The 14,979-nt window shown below is 38.4% G+C and overlaps 1 protein-coding gene across 1 annotated transcript in view; it reads left to right on the top strand.

Annotated features, from left to right (window-relative positions):
• Positions 1-14,979, top strand: part of PPP2R2C (protein phosphatase 2, regulatory subunit B, gamma) — a 141,288-nt gene that overhangs the window by 107,381 nt on the left and 18,928 nt on the right. Inside the window, exon 6 of the mRNA XM_009328842.1 lies at positions 4,074-4,238. Coding sequence (XP_009327117.1) covers positions 4,074-4,238 — 165 coding nt within the window. The remainder of the gene's footprint in view (positions 1-4,073; positions 4,239-14,979) is intronic.

The raw sequence follows: 14,979 nt of genomic DNA on the forward strand, positions 1-14,979 counted from the left end.
TTATACATGTTTTGGCATGAGCATAAAGCAGGCGTGCTCATTTATATTCTAGCTGATCAAGAGGAGAAGTCTGATTAATGTGAATTTTGGATCAAGGTGAGGGTCATCTTTGTAACCTGCACTAAAAGGAACTTTATGGAGTGACTGCTCCCAGAGGGGGATATTTCTGTTAGATCAGTGGCCCAGAGGCAGTGGAACAAATCTTCTTCCTCCTGTCATCATCATTTTAATATCAGCTGCACAACAGCCGCACAAAATACTGGATTAGGCTTAAACATACCATATAAGTGAATCGTGTACTGAGATCACAACCCTCACACTGCGTATCATTGCAGGTTGTTAATCATGCCTTTCCTTATGCTCTTTCCTCCTTCCTTTCCCACTGTTTTTCTTCTCTCAGTCAGGTCCTCTCCTGCCTGCTCACTCTCCTATGTTATACCTCTGTTTTTGAATAATTTTGGGAAAGCAACATAGACACTCTTAGCCAAAGTTAAAGGTTACATTGTCTTAGAGTATCTTTGGTGCTGTTCCCAAAATTAACTCTTTGTAGCTCTACTAATCCAACTGTAAGAACATCATCTCTCACCATTGTGGTCTGAAACATACTAGACCTTTCATTTCCATTTTGCTGTGGAGAGCGTCTAGAAAATCTGTTGGCCTCTTCATAGCTTTATCCTGTTTCCTTAAGCCAAGCAATGAAGGGGAGACCTGGTATATAAGATGGCAAACAGTTGGGTTAGGAGGGACAGACCTGTTCTGTTTTTGGCGAGCAAGAAGGTATTTTCTGTTCCTTGTTTTAATGTTAATGAATTAAGAGACTGCCAATGCATTCCAGCCCATTGCTGGCAAGGCACCAGTTCAGCCTTCCTTTAGTGCAAGCATCTACACCAGGGATCAAAATGCCTTGTTCTTGGCAAGCATGTGTGGGAGTCAAAGCAGCGTGAAGATCTTTTTCCATTTTCTTAGGGGAAATTCCTACCCTGTTCAGGCACAGGAACACCAGCTTTTTTAGGACAACAGAATTATATCCTAGTGCACTGCCAATGGTGAACTCTTTGGTCTTTCTGTCTTAGATAGCTTTGGTCCTAGTTGTTTTGTCCACACTCTGAGAATGAACCGCACTACATGTGGTACAACAGGAGTCAGATGTGACTGGTATTTCAGATGTGAGTGAACTGGGGGAGAGGCACCGTGCCCCACTCAAGACATCCCTCCACGAGATACGATTGCAAGGGAAGATGATAACGTAGGAGGTGACTCTACAGATTTGTGCCGTTAGAATACTTTTCCTTTTAGCAATGGAATTTTCATTTGATCAGTTTCTGCCAGATTCCCTCTTCTTTGAGCTCTTCAGGTTCACCAAAGGGCCTGTTTCTGAAGTACACTGTCTGGTCCAATTTTTTTTAAATTTTCCTGCCATGCAACGTTGTGCTTAAATGGAAGAAAAAGACACAAAGGGAAGATGGAAAAATAGAAATGTGAAATGTCTCGTGGGAGATGCTTGCCCTTACCATGTCATGCTAGTTTAAATACAGTTCCCATACATCACATGTCAAGCTATACTTGATTTTTTTCAAATAGATGGCAAAAATCATGAGGGGAGGAAAACGTTCTTTTGTGTGACATGTTCTTCTTTTGATACATTGGGTTCTGTAGCTGTCAAAGCAAAGGCTGTTTTTATATCTATTACTACAAATGTATTTGGGGTAAGTCTCTCCTGCAACTCTATTCCCTTGATTGTTTACGTCAGTACAAGTGTTATTGTTTTATTTTTTCTAAATCTAATGAAACGAATTTTCGGTGGTGCATTTTCTCTATGATCCTCAGTAGACAATGAGGTTCTTTCTCAGTGGAGATTTAGATCACATCTGGAAATGCAGTCTGTTTCAAGTATTTTCTGCTTTTCTAGCAGGAGAATGGAATATTTAATTTCATTATTCAGCATAGGGTTATTCATTTCATGTAATGAAGGGAAATTCATCAATATTGTCTTCAGCATCCAGAAAAATGATACTTACCATGACTGTTTCACATACTCTATTTATATTTTATATCCTTCTCATCACTCGGCAATTATTCATTTCTCTGCTGAGAGGTGAAATTCTTGTATTGAGTTACTATAATTTCTCTGAACTCCTGAAAGCAATTCAATCACTGAAAGCAATTACTTTTACTTAAAGATATTTCTTGAGACAGATTCAGCAAATACAAATAACTGAATAAAGGTTATTTTTTCCTGTTGATTTTCAAGAATATTTAGTGATGCTTTATAAAAGGGTTAAATCAATGTTGCTGCCTCTTAACATTCATTACACTAATATTAATCATGATGGATTCTTGGAGATGGATGCAAATGTGATAGTGCAAGTAAGTGGGAATGCAGTTGAAATGCAACATTAATTCATTCCCAGTTGTTATTAAATGTCACAAGATATTCATAGTTTTGCTGATATTTTCCTTTTTAAACTACTTGGTGTAAAAAAACCCAAAACATCAATGTGATGTATTTGTCTGTGCAAAGTCATCAAGATAATTATCTCTGAATCTTTTGTAGTGTGTTTAATTTCAATGTAGTGTCCCAGATCTGCATTTTTGGGAAAGATCAAAGTACAGAGTGTAAAGGTAGTGACAGACTGTAGCCCGTTCCCACAGAAATCAATTAAAGGTCTTCCATTTGGGAAGTGGGCACAGTGGGAACAGGCTTAGTATCATGATATGCGGTTTCTCTTGCCATCAGTAAAACAGATTTTCTCATTTATCTTATCCTCTGAGATGTTCAAATTTTGAACATCAGCTGATTCAAATTTTATGTTTGGGGAATCCAGGCACTGAGATGATTTGTGTTTAGGGCACTGAACTGGGACTTAGTAGATCTGGGTTTGTTCTGTCATGCATTTCCCATGTGATCTTATGCAAATCCTTTATTGCCTCCTGCACAGCCTCATCAGTAAAATAGGGTAATGTTACTCTTCTTGTTCGAAGGATTTGTTAACATTTGGATGGCTTATCTACAGCGGATTGCTGAGGGCCATATGAAAATATAAAATCTTATTTAAATGTACTGCTTTACATATATATCCTTCTTTCATTTTATGCTTCTACACCTACTGCTTTCTTACAGCCCCCTCATGGGACTCTTTCTTTCATTCTTTTCTTTATAAGTAATTTTCCACAGGCTGGCCTTCTCCTCCAAATACATGTTAATCGGGTCCCGGTTTTTAAGCTCACCAAGGCAGGTAGTATGTAGGGGTGGATATATATGTGTTGGAGAGGCACTATGTGAGGTGTACTTCATGTGAATAATCTTTGGTGATCCAACTGACAGGTTTGTGCTTGGGAAACTAGATCTTTGATGTATTTTTGTTCCAGATATGTCCACTTAAATGATTCAGATGTACAGTTCTCCCTCACAGAAATTCATATTGATTTCAGTAGTGAGCATCGTTTACATAAAAACCCAAGAATGCCATTTCAGATACTTCTTTTGCAAGTATTCAAATAGCAAAACCAATACTGTGCACATTTTTTTTTAGAAAGGATATTATATGAGTATATATTCACACAACACTATCTGCATAAATGCTTCTGTGTTTGCCACATTTGCCTTTGCAAAAAAGTACATTTATTGTTTGAGGCCAGTGAGCCTTTACTGGAGTGAGCAGATCTGAGCTGTACATTGTTCCCTATCAATCAGTATTATCTGGGATAGAGCAGTGATTTCAACAGCAGCTACAGCAGATATAGCTACCTGCTCTCTATAGTGTTAATGAAAGTGAGAATTCCGTATCCCCTGGAATACTGTTTCTGTGATGTCTTTCTTTGCACAGCATGGACAGCTGTTGACCTACTAATGGCATCTGCTGTAAAACCGTTGCTGACTGGTGGCTCTTTGAGTTTGGTGTAGATGGGGCAGGTATGGAAACTTAAAAACACCCGACTGCCAAACAAATGAGTATATCTTTTATCTAAAAGCATTAAACGTATGGACATTTACATGCTTCCTTCAAGAAGGCAGTAAGAGTCATGGTTTACCTGCAAACAACTGCATTTTCCTTAATGAAACTTCCATTCAGACATTGTAGATATAAAGCCAGCCAATATGGAGGACCTGACGGAAGTGATTACAGCCTCTGAGTTTCATCCCCATCACTGCAATCTCTTTGTCTACAGCAGCAGCAAAGGATCCCTGAGACTCTGCGACATGAGGGCATCGGCTCTCTGTGACAAACATTCCAAGCGTAAGTCCTTGCTTCATTGAGCCCCAGATGTCATTAAAGTCTTATTATTCACAGACAGCATGTAGATGTGTGCATACCCCAGTGTATTAGCTTCTCAGTTGCAGTTGCACAGTTGAAAAGAAAACGGCAAAAGGAAGAAAATTTTCTCATCTATACAAATATTACCTATGAACTTGATAACAGTCGTGTCTGTGACTGGTCGCCCTTGTGGTTCGTATTGCAGGGATCAGTGAAGAACCCACAAGTCTCTAGCAAAAGAGAGATGACTCCTAACAAATGAAATATTGGGGGAGGGGAGTGTTTAAGTAGATGAGCATACTGTTTTGAATACACAACTGTTGTTCTGAATACTGCAGCAAGGAAATTTTGTCATTCAAACTGCCTTCAAAATTTTGAATCCATTTTCTAGATTAAACAATGTCAGAGTCCTTCCTAAAAATTTAGCCCAGCATTCCCTATATATGCTTTTTCAATAATGTGTCTGTACAGATACAGAGGAAATAATGCAATAAGTAATATTGCGGGGGGGGAAGAAAAAGATACTGTGTTGGTATAGAAAGTGTCATCTGTCCTAAAGTGATTTTATGTAGCCTGTGAGACTTTGAGACGGAGCCACCAACTCATGACAGTTCATATCTGAAACCTACATAAGAACAAGGAAGTAAAATGTTAAAATGTGGGGCTGTCTTTGTTCTCAAAGTAAAGGATGAAGGAAAATGCATGTTAATAATGTGTCTCTGTCAGCTCTTTATAGTCTAGATAAGACAGAATATGGTTCTTCCCACCAGTAATCTGGCAAGCCTGGGCACTTTGCCCTGTGCAAACAACCCATTTATTCCTGATCTTCTGAGACTGAAAACCACCAGACGAAGGCATTGTGTTGTGTGGCTGGTTCCTATTCGGAGCTGAGAACCTAATGAATGAACTGTGGCGGCTCTGCTTTAGCCACCTTCAGGACTGGGGCTTCCAGGACACTTCCATCTCACAGAATTGGGTCTTCAGTTTCTTTCACAATGTTGAAACATTGAGAAGGAAATTCAGGGGAAATTCTCTTAGTGCTGGGGTACATAAGAGGTTTTATGTCATTCAGTTCCTGCTTTAACCTTTTGAGGTAGGCAGATCTTACTAGTAGGGGTAGGAGGGGGGGAAGAAAACATTTGAAGATTTAAGTGACATAAGTGGTGCACAGATTTAGCACACAAGTATTTTTTTAACTGAAGTAAATGTACTAAAAAACCTATGACTAGGCTTTTCGGCTGCAAGGAGAAGTGCACATGCCCAGAACCTCTTTGGATGTGGTCTCCAATTATAGAAAATAACCTTTCAGGACAATTTCCTAAGCAAAGAAGTGTTTTACCTTAGTTAGCTGTTTCCCCTTGTACTTGTAGGGGGAATTCAATACCATAAAGTGAAATGCGAGCATGATACAATCTAGCACATTGTTGTGAGTTATCCTGTCCCACTTAATTGTTTAGTTCCATAATACTTTCATTTCTTCCTGCTAATAAGGCCTCCGTGCCCCTATAACTCAGTGCCAAATGCCAACCGTAACTTATTAAAACAACAATACAGTAACCCTGGATGAAAGAAGGCATTTTATGCCAGAAGAGAGCGCAAGGTCTAATGGTCATTGATTAAACCCCATTTTCCAGATCTATGAGTTAGAAAATAGCCATTTAATGTAGTATTGCTGCACTGAACTCATGTCAAGCTCATTGAGAAACTGAGTGTGTACAATACAAAATTGATACAGCAATGGTAGAACTTCCAAAGCGTTAAAAGGAATAGGCCCACATACTGCCGGTTGGAGTAGTTTGATATAGCTCTCGGTGGGAAGGAAAACTAATTATATAAAGCCCATAGCAACCTAAAAGAATATATCATAAAAAAAAATCAGTCTGGGAAATCAAATATTTGCGTGATAGTCTCTGTTGTACCTTCACTGTGCATCTGATTCGTCTTTACAGTTGCTTTATGCATGGTACATACGCATGGTCAGCACCCTACTCTCCTAGATCAGCTTGCCTTTCCATCTTTCCCCATAACTGACTTAATTTCTCAACCCACACAGCTACGACTATAGTCACTGTAAACCGTCATCTTCTGCCATGCAACCCTGCTTTCTTAATTCAGTCTAATACCACTGTGCTGTATTTCAGATGCTGTTCCAAGATTGTAATGGATGTATATATTTTTAGGGATAAAAGTTCCAATGTAAAACTTACAAAAAATATCTGGATGCTGAGCATATGTTGTTAACTTTTGGTTTTACTCCTTTTTCAGACCCTTTGTTATCCAGATCTCTATAGCTGGGCTAAAGTCAGTGGCAGCTTTTGGGGGAAGGGCCCTTCCATTTGTACAAGTCTAGAGAGTGCCATTAATAATTACTGTGCCATACTGTATAAATAAATTACATACTAATATCATAGTGTAAGTCACTGACACAGGATGTTAATAAATTATAGTATTCCTGAAGATTTCTGCTTTGCTAAACTCAGTGGCAAAATCTCTCTGTTCGGCATTAGTGACAGGAACACTACAAGGTTTCCCATATAAATCTTTCATGGCTCTGACATGGAAGAGACAAGAGACTTCTTCCATATCTACTCATCCTTGGTGCCTATGCTGAGATTTATTAGCAAGCTGCCAATTTGTGTGATGAGTTGTAATGGGGGCCTCTGTCCCTTAGAAAAATGGTGTCAGACCACCAAATCCATCCATAAGGCATTGACAGAATATCAGGTCAGTAGCTGAGTTTTAAATGGTCATTGAGATAAGGTGTGATAAAATGTGTTGTTTTTCTAATAGACTACCTGAAACTGCTTCTTATAACACCTCTTCAATAGATCATGCAAGGCTGGGCGAGCAATCAGAAGCAAAACATATGTGGCCATTACAAATGGATATCCAGGAAAGTCCAATCTGTAACCACAGCGGAGATACATACATTATACTGTTCCATGGTATTATCAGACTTTGCAAGTAGTGGGAGAGAATTCCATCAAAATATTCTGGAGAGGAGGTGAAAAAAGAGATGCGTGTCCCTGCTTATTTAGAGTATTAGAGCGATGGGAGTAAGGAAGAAGGTGTTCTTGCAGTCCACAGGGTTATAGGTAAAGATTTAAAACAGATATGGAAGTCAGACTCAAGCAGCAAGAAATAGGGAATTAATTTAAATAATATGGAAGCTGTCATCTAAACAGTGTGTGGCAAAACACCCAAAGGTCATCTTTGAGGGTGTTATTCAGGCAACATGCATGGCAATGAAGTGTAGAAAGAAGGCAGTATACTGGAAATTGGTGACAGCAGTGAAACAAGGGAAGCTAACAGCTGCAAAAGTATTCGTTGTTCGAGCAGTTAGCTGGGAACATCCAAGAAATAAAAGAACTGCCCCCCACCCCAAATTCCATAAGTTCTCAGGCAAGGGACTCAGGTGACAAGGAAGACAGGCATAAGGATACTGTTGCAGTAAGAGCATCCTTACTGAAAAATACTTATAGCAGTATAATATGCAACTGTTGAATTAACAAATAGTTGCTGATTGGGTTTGATCTTTTCTTGCTAATATTATGTTCAGAGCTCCTTATAAATGTGCACGGAGATAATACTGTTCTTCCAAACAGCTTGTAGATTAAATAGGTACATATGGCTGTTTCAACAAATCATCTAATAAAGCAGTCAGCTAAAGAAAACTGAGCTTGAGCATGTGAAGTCAGAAAAAAATGAAGAGCTTTTTCAGTAGTTCATCAGAATTATTAAATTCAGAATTAAGTGGTAAATAGAAACTGTATAGTTATGCAACATGGAAATTTGAGTCACTCAAGAGTATAACTCCTGTTGATATTCTGTGTAATAGCCTTAATATCTTAAAGTCATTGCATACTTCAGAAGTTATAATCTATTTAAATGCTGTATGTTACTTTAAGGGGTTTTTTAGTGTTAATTTCTTAATATGTATTTGTAGACTAAAAACCTATTTCTAATTATCCATTACCCATGTGCAAAATTTACAACAAAATACCTCAAGGAAGGAGGAGCTGCAGTTTCAAGCTTATTGCTCCGTGTGCCGTGGTGGTCTTTAAAATACAAACTTTGGGGTTACATAATGCAGTTAGCCTCTGTCACCATTAGTTCATGCTTTCCATCCTCCATACAGACTTCACAAGCTTCCGACATCTGGGTCTATAACAGGAGCCATTTACAGCCCCCCTCCCTTTGACCGAAGAAGCGTTTGTAGATGACAGGCAATCCTAACAGCCATCTTCTCTGGACTCACCCTGAAAGGGGCAAAGCATGTCAGCTGGTGCCTTCCCAATTCCATGGCATGGATAATCAATATCTTAAAAGTATAAAATGGTCTTCGGAGCAATGCAGAGTGAATTTGGGGTTTGGTTTGTGACCCAACGATGCCACCCAAAGATGGTGGTGGTGTCTTTTTTCTTTGAGAGTCCTCTACCACATTTTTATTTGAAATCCAGGCATGAAAGAAATGCCAGCCCTTTCCCAAGGATAAATGCCACTATCCTATCAGTCTGGCATGTAACTCAATTTGGTTATCAGCTGGTTTTTTTGAGATTACCTTTGATTTTAAACTTAAGAATTCCTAACTGTGGAAGTAGCCAAAACAGAAATCAAGGATAATCTACTTGAACATGTTGAATTTTTAAAATTAAATTAATTATATTTACCAGTCCTTTAAAGGAGGTTGGAATCTCAGAGACAAGACAGCTTTCGGACCTCTAACTGAATATGGATTATCTTTCATTTGCAACAGAGAACACCCAGATGCACAAAAAAGCCTGTGACAGAATATCCCTGCTGGATTTGCTAATTAATATTGACCTTTCCAAATGAATGATGCTTATTGTATGACTGGGAAAGAGACAACTTGTTTTTCTTTTATGTGAGCTTTACATTTAAAACATGCTTCTTATTTCTGCGTCTGATCTCATGTCAGGTTATCATCTGAGACAGAGACAGCCGGCATTCTCCCTTTGTGCATTGAGAGGCCACTGTCAAAGTAATGTTCACTTCAGGCAAAATCTGCAAGGTTTCATGTGACAGGAGTGAAACTTATCTGAGCTTCCGTAATGATTTGACCCCATGCTTTAATAAAGGCTTGTTCTCCTTATCCTAATTCTGGATTTATTTTATAAGCATGTACCACAAAGGCATATATTCATTGCTGATTTTATATCCCCAATGAAAAAATGTGCCTGTGTCCTGATAATTTTGTAATTATGACTGTCACTAAAGATCTGTTACTACAATTTCACGCATGCTAAACTAGATCCTGGAAGGGATCCTTCCTTGTGCAGGAATCCCATTGAAATTTGGTGGAAGATTGCCTTTAGCATGGGCTCCAAAGCTTTCATTCTGCTCAGTTTGGATGAATGTATAATAAAGACATTTAAAACATGGGTAATGAAAATTCAAAAGTGTTTCTACAGAAATGCAATTATGTCTATATAGTATTTCCTCCAGTTGTGCAAGATACGTTAAAATTAAATCAGAGGAAGAAAAAAACTGATTTATGTACTTCTAGCTATCAAATAGTAAGAGGAAAGATAAAAGCCTGAAGCTATGGTAAATGATTTATGATTGAAGAGGTGTTTCATTAACCCCTCTCCCCCAACCACACACAGATAAAGCAAATAATTGCTGTAAGATTGCTTTAATTATTCAGTCTATTAAAATTCCTCTCGTTTGCTTAATTTCTTAATAGCAACAAATACTGCTTTTCAATGTCTCATGAAACCAACGTTATTCGTTCAAGATCCTGTTTCACTGGGGAAAAAAGCCCCCGCTTATCGTTAACGTATATATCAAGATCGGAAAGACTTATGCATGAATTTGGCTGTAGAGAAGTAGTAGTTTTATGTCCCATTAACTCCATGGGATTGCTCACAACACGTGGCATTAAACACGCACATAAGTCTTTGTGAGACCGAGGTTTAAAGAGGCTTGATCTCCCAGATTAGCTTTGCGTTTTTTCACTTCCTTGCTCTCTTTAGCACCATTTCTCTCTATTAACAAACTCACTGGCAAAGTTATATTAATATAAGCAACTCCATAGTGAATCTCCCACCCACTGATCTTTAGCTATTGATCTGGCTTTGCCTTTCAGCACTAATGCAGTATCCCTTGTGGTTTGCAACAAGCTGCAGCAACTCACTGCAGATGGTAAAACAGATTCTTAAATATTGATTTGAGGCTCCACTTTTAAAAGCCATACTCTCTAGAGGTATTGATGAGAAGCCTGGTTTTAATATTGGGTCATTGGATAAAGTGCTTTATGGTAGGTGGAATTTCAGTCTTGTGGCATGGAGGTAGCTTCAGAAACTTGCTTTTACTTGAAGAAGGAAAATGATGTGTAAGTGACCAGGGCATGAAGAGGTGCCCTCTGAATTATATAAAAACAAATAGAAAATTGAAATATAAAAAGATACTACTTTTTCAGTTCAAAACAGGATAAGCAACTACAGGCTATGGTAATATAAAATGTTAAATAATTGTGTTTAGTTGTTTATACTTCATGTCTTATAAAATAATGGTACTTTAGATTGCTTATGAAGGTGGACTCAAAAATTCCCACACGTGTATAACCATATTAATCAGTGTAGAACATGAATGCAAGATTGACACATTAGCAAAACATCCTGATCTTGAAAGAGAATTTCTGAAGGAGGTGAATGTATGAGTGGATTGGCTTAATACAAAACAACAAAATATTCAGAGATAGTGGAAGATAGAGTAAATAATAATGGTAAATCAAACCATTATCATAAACAATGAAGCTAAAAGGCATGAAGAGACCATGAATTTCAAAGGGAGCTTTGCAATTGGTCCTGATTCACTTAGAATGAACTCAGGAACTCTTCAGTATGAAATCCTAAAGTAGATTTCAAACAGTGCATAATAATGACTCTACCTGGGCAGACCAGAGGTCCTTCTAGCCCAGTATTCTTGCTCTGATAGTGGGCAGTAGCAACATCAGCAGAAAATGTAAGAATAGTGCAAGTATATAATCTCTAGCCTCTGTAATTTGCAGTTGGAAACCCGGGGTTCAGGGCCTTCAGTGAGAGTGAACTTACTGCATTTAACAATACTCAAATGGATGTTTGGGGGCTTTTTCCTTGAATTTGTGCAGTTACTTTTGAACCTGTGTATAATTTTTACCATTCACAATATCTTTCAGTAACGTCTTTAGTAGCTTAATTAGGCATAGTATGAAGAACCATCTGCTCTGTACTTACCCTTTCCTAGTTTCACTTGGTGACCCCTACTTGTTGATTGGAAGAGACAGTGTACAAAGTGAACTGTCGTTCCCTATTCATCCTTTCCATGCCACTCCTAATTACAAACCCCTGTCTTTCCTAGGCTGAGGAGTCTCAGTCTATTTAGTCATTCCCTGCATGGTCGTTGTTATTGCCCATTTTTGTGTCTTCTTGAAACCTCTACCACATTAGGGATAAGACCAGAACTACACATAGCTCAAGATGTGAGCACATCTTGAATTAAATGGCACAAAAAAAATAATGCTTTCTGTGTTGAAGGATAGTAACAAGTGTCATGGACTTAAAAAAAAAAGAATGTTATTAGTATTTTTATATAAATTCAGTGAAATTTAGCTTAGGTTTTTTATACTAAACTTTTTGAAATATATATTATGGAGCGAATCACTGTCCTGGGGAATGGTGCTAATTTGCCATCTAAACATATTAGAGTGTAGTTAAATAATTTGTAAGACTTTTAGCTTAGGATCATGTTTTGTGAGGAGCATTTAATTAGTATGACCATGTATTCCAGAAAAAAAGAATGTTTAAAAGTGTTTATTTATCAGCTATCAGGAGAGCATATTGGTTCTTGTTCCTTTTGCAAGTTGCTGTGGGTAGTCTGTCAAGATGGGTGAAATTCCATATATTTCAAAGTACTGTTTTGCAGTACGTTTTAATCAGGTATTGCAGCCATTTTCATTTGGGATCTGAAATGAAAGAGGGACTTAATTTAGGTGACAAATTGTTTGACCTGGGACTGCATCTGTTTTCTATGTTTATGAAACTTAAAGCCCACTGAGAGATTACCTGATCGACCACCAGTATTTCCAGGTCCAGTTGAAATACACCTGTTGTGTGTGTACATGTGTAGCCCAGAGGTTATCTGAAATAAGTCCTTAATTCAGCCTAACTGCAAACTGTTTGCATGTTCGGATAATAAAAACGAAAATTATTCTCCCTCTCTTGTTCCAGCATCTTTGCTGGTTCTGGCTTCTATGGTCCTCCCCCTCCTCATTAACCCCACTGGCTCTTTTTCCAGTGGTACCAACACTGTCTTCACCCATTTGTAGCTGTGACCCTTGAACAGGAACTGGACAATTTTCTACATCCATTAGCTGTCTTTGGAGGGAGAGAGTGAGTTATTTCATGGTGCAGGATTTCCGAGGACTTAAATCTAAGTAACAGCACTTAAATGCTGTAAAACCAGAAGTTTTCAGGGCAGGATGCAAACTATTAACAGTATCCTCTAGAAAAAAGCTTTAATAAGTTATTATTTGTTCATAAGTAGAAAGAAAATAGCTTCAGAAGAAGCTTTGTTTTTCTGCTATAGAGAATGATTTAGGCTGCTTATAATTTTATCCTATGAACGATGGAATTTCGTACCAAATCCGTGGAGCTGATAAGCTTTCATCTTCAACTTTTCCCTGGTTTTGTTTTTGTTCCTCCCTCTCCAGATGATCATATGTTCTGCAACATATGTAAGCATGATTCATCTTTGCTTTTCTTTTTAAATGTATTTGGCTTTGTAATAGCAAAAAGTTGGGTTTATCTGTAGTTCTACTTTTGGTCGGCAGTAACAGAAATTTTCAAGGTTCATATCTTTATGCCTTAAGGAGTACAGAGCGTTATCATCAAGGGTCTTCTCCCTTGCTAGTTCTCTTTTCCTCTTTGTTGTGTTTACTGGTATTCCACAGTAAACCCTTGCAGTTATCATCAAGTGCTCAGGCCACGATAACAAAATTTTGCCAAAGCTTATACTCTATGTTTCTCTCTTAAAAGCAATGAAATATTTTTTTAACTCAATACATTTGACATTTCTTTTATCCCATCAATCCATTATACACTTACAAATTCAGGTCAAAAAGAAAAAGTAGCTCCAGATAAACTTTCATTATATTAGATAGATAGCTTTTCTAACCCCTGCCCCATATTGTCTCAGATAGTGTTATTGCTTTCCCTTTAAATAGATCATTCTTCTTTGTGTTTGTAAAAACATTATTCACCTTTGTATTTTGGATCCATCTGCCTTGCAGCAGTGCTGTGAGTGCTTGTGGGTTTTTTTCATCCAGGCAAAAGAGTGAAGGTAAGAGGAAAAGGAGAAGTGGAAGGACTGTTGAAAATTCAGCCGAGGCACTACCCAAGGTCCTATAGTATAATGTAGAGAATCATGCGTACTCCTTGTTGCAATGATTTTGGGAGGAATACAGGATTTTGTATGCTATATTGGATTCTGATACTGCACCCACCATATGAACCATTTTTAGCATTATTATTATTATTTTAAAGTTCACATATGCCAGAATTTACACCCTGCAATGATTAAAGCTCTGCCCAGCAAACAAAATATTAATTTTCAGTGGTGCTGGAGTCTGGAGAATACCAATGATTCCATCAAAAATGTGCATCTTTGGAAATGGGACAAACAAAGAGAAAAACCTTTTGTGAGAACATAGGTTTTTATCTTTCCTGAGGCTGAGTTTTTCTGGCTGTTGTTGGGATAATGGATGGTTGACTTGTAAAATATATTTTAGTTACAATCTACTCTCTACTTTTCAGTGGAGTGCGCACAGTAGAGCTGTTTGATTTATCAGTTTCTTCTGTTCCTAGCTGTTTGATATCCCTCTTTCACAATTACATATTTGGAAAACTGGAGTATCTTAGAGCAGTGAAAGGTAGCTGGCAAAGCTGAAGAGGAAGGCAGTATTGGTGACCACCTGGTCTCTCTCCAGACCGTTATAGTGGGATTTCAAAGCATGCACTCACACCTCGTGGCCCTTGCAGTTTGTATGGTGTGTGTTGAGTGGAGTGAGACATTCCAGTCTACCATTATCAGACGTTTTTTGCAATTAATGTAAAACTAAGAAACAAGATGTGTAAGGAAGGTTACATTCACATGCGTAGCCCTAATTTTTGTCAGCCATTAGTTCTTGTTTAGAATTGAACTTGAAGATTAGTTTGGGTTTTGTTTTTTTCCTTTATTGGATGTGTCTTGTCCAAAATGTATAGCTTTCAAGTTTGTGGAATCAGGCCCATATTAAAATAAATGGGAAGTTGCAGTGGTGGCACCTACGACACCCAGAGTGCAACTCACTGGCTTAACGAGAGCCACAAGGGTGTTAGTGGGAAGTGCCTGTGCACCACGCTCTTTGTAGGTACTGCCCGAGGCGCCTGCTTTCTTTTGGCCAGTGTCTGGAAGGGAAGCTGAGTGAGATGGACCTTCCCACCCACTCTAGCTGTTCCTGGCTTGTTGGGTTTTTTTTTTTTTTTACTTTAGACATCTGCATATAGTTCTGCACAAGTCTTATGAGGAGCGGCTGAGGGAACTGGGGTTGTTTAGCCTGGAGAAAAGGAGGCTGAGTGGAGACCTCATCGCTCTCTACAACTACCTGAAAGGAGGTTGTAGCGAGGTGGGTGTCGGTCTCTTCTCCCAAGTAACAGGCGAAAGGACGAGAGGAAAGGGCCTC

Source organism: Pygoscelis adeliae, unplaced genomic scaffold, assembly GCF_000699105.1.
Source record: "Pygoscelis adeliae isolate BGI_AS28 unplaced genomic scaffold, ASM69910v1 Scaffold66, whole genome shotgun sequence".
In the NCBI taxonomy this organism is placed as follows: Eukaryota; Metazoa; Chordata; class Aves; order Sphenisciformes; family Spheniscidae; genus Pygoscelis; species Pygoscelis adeliae.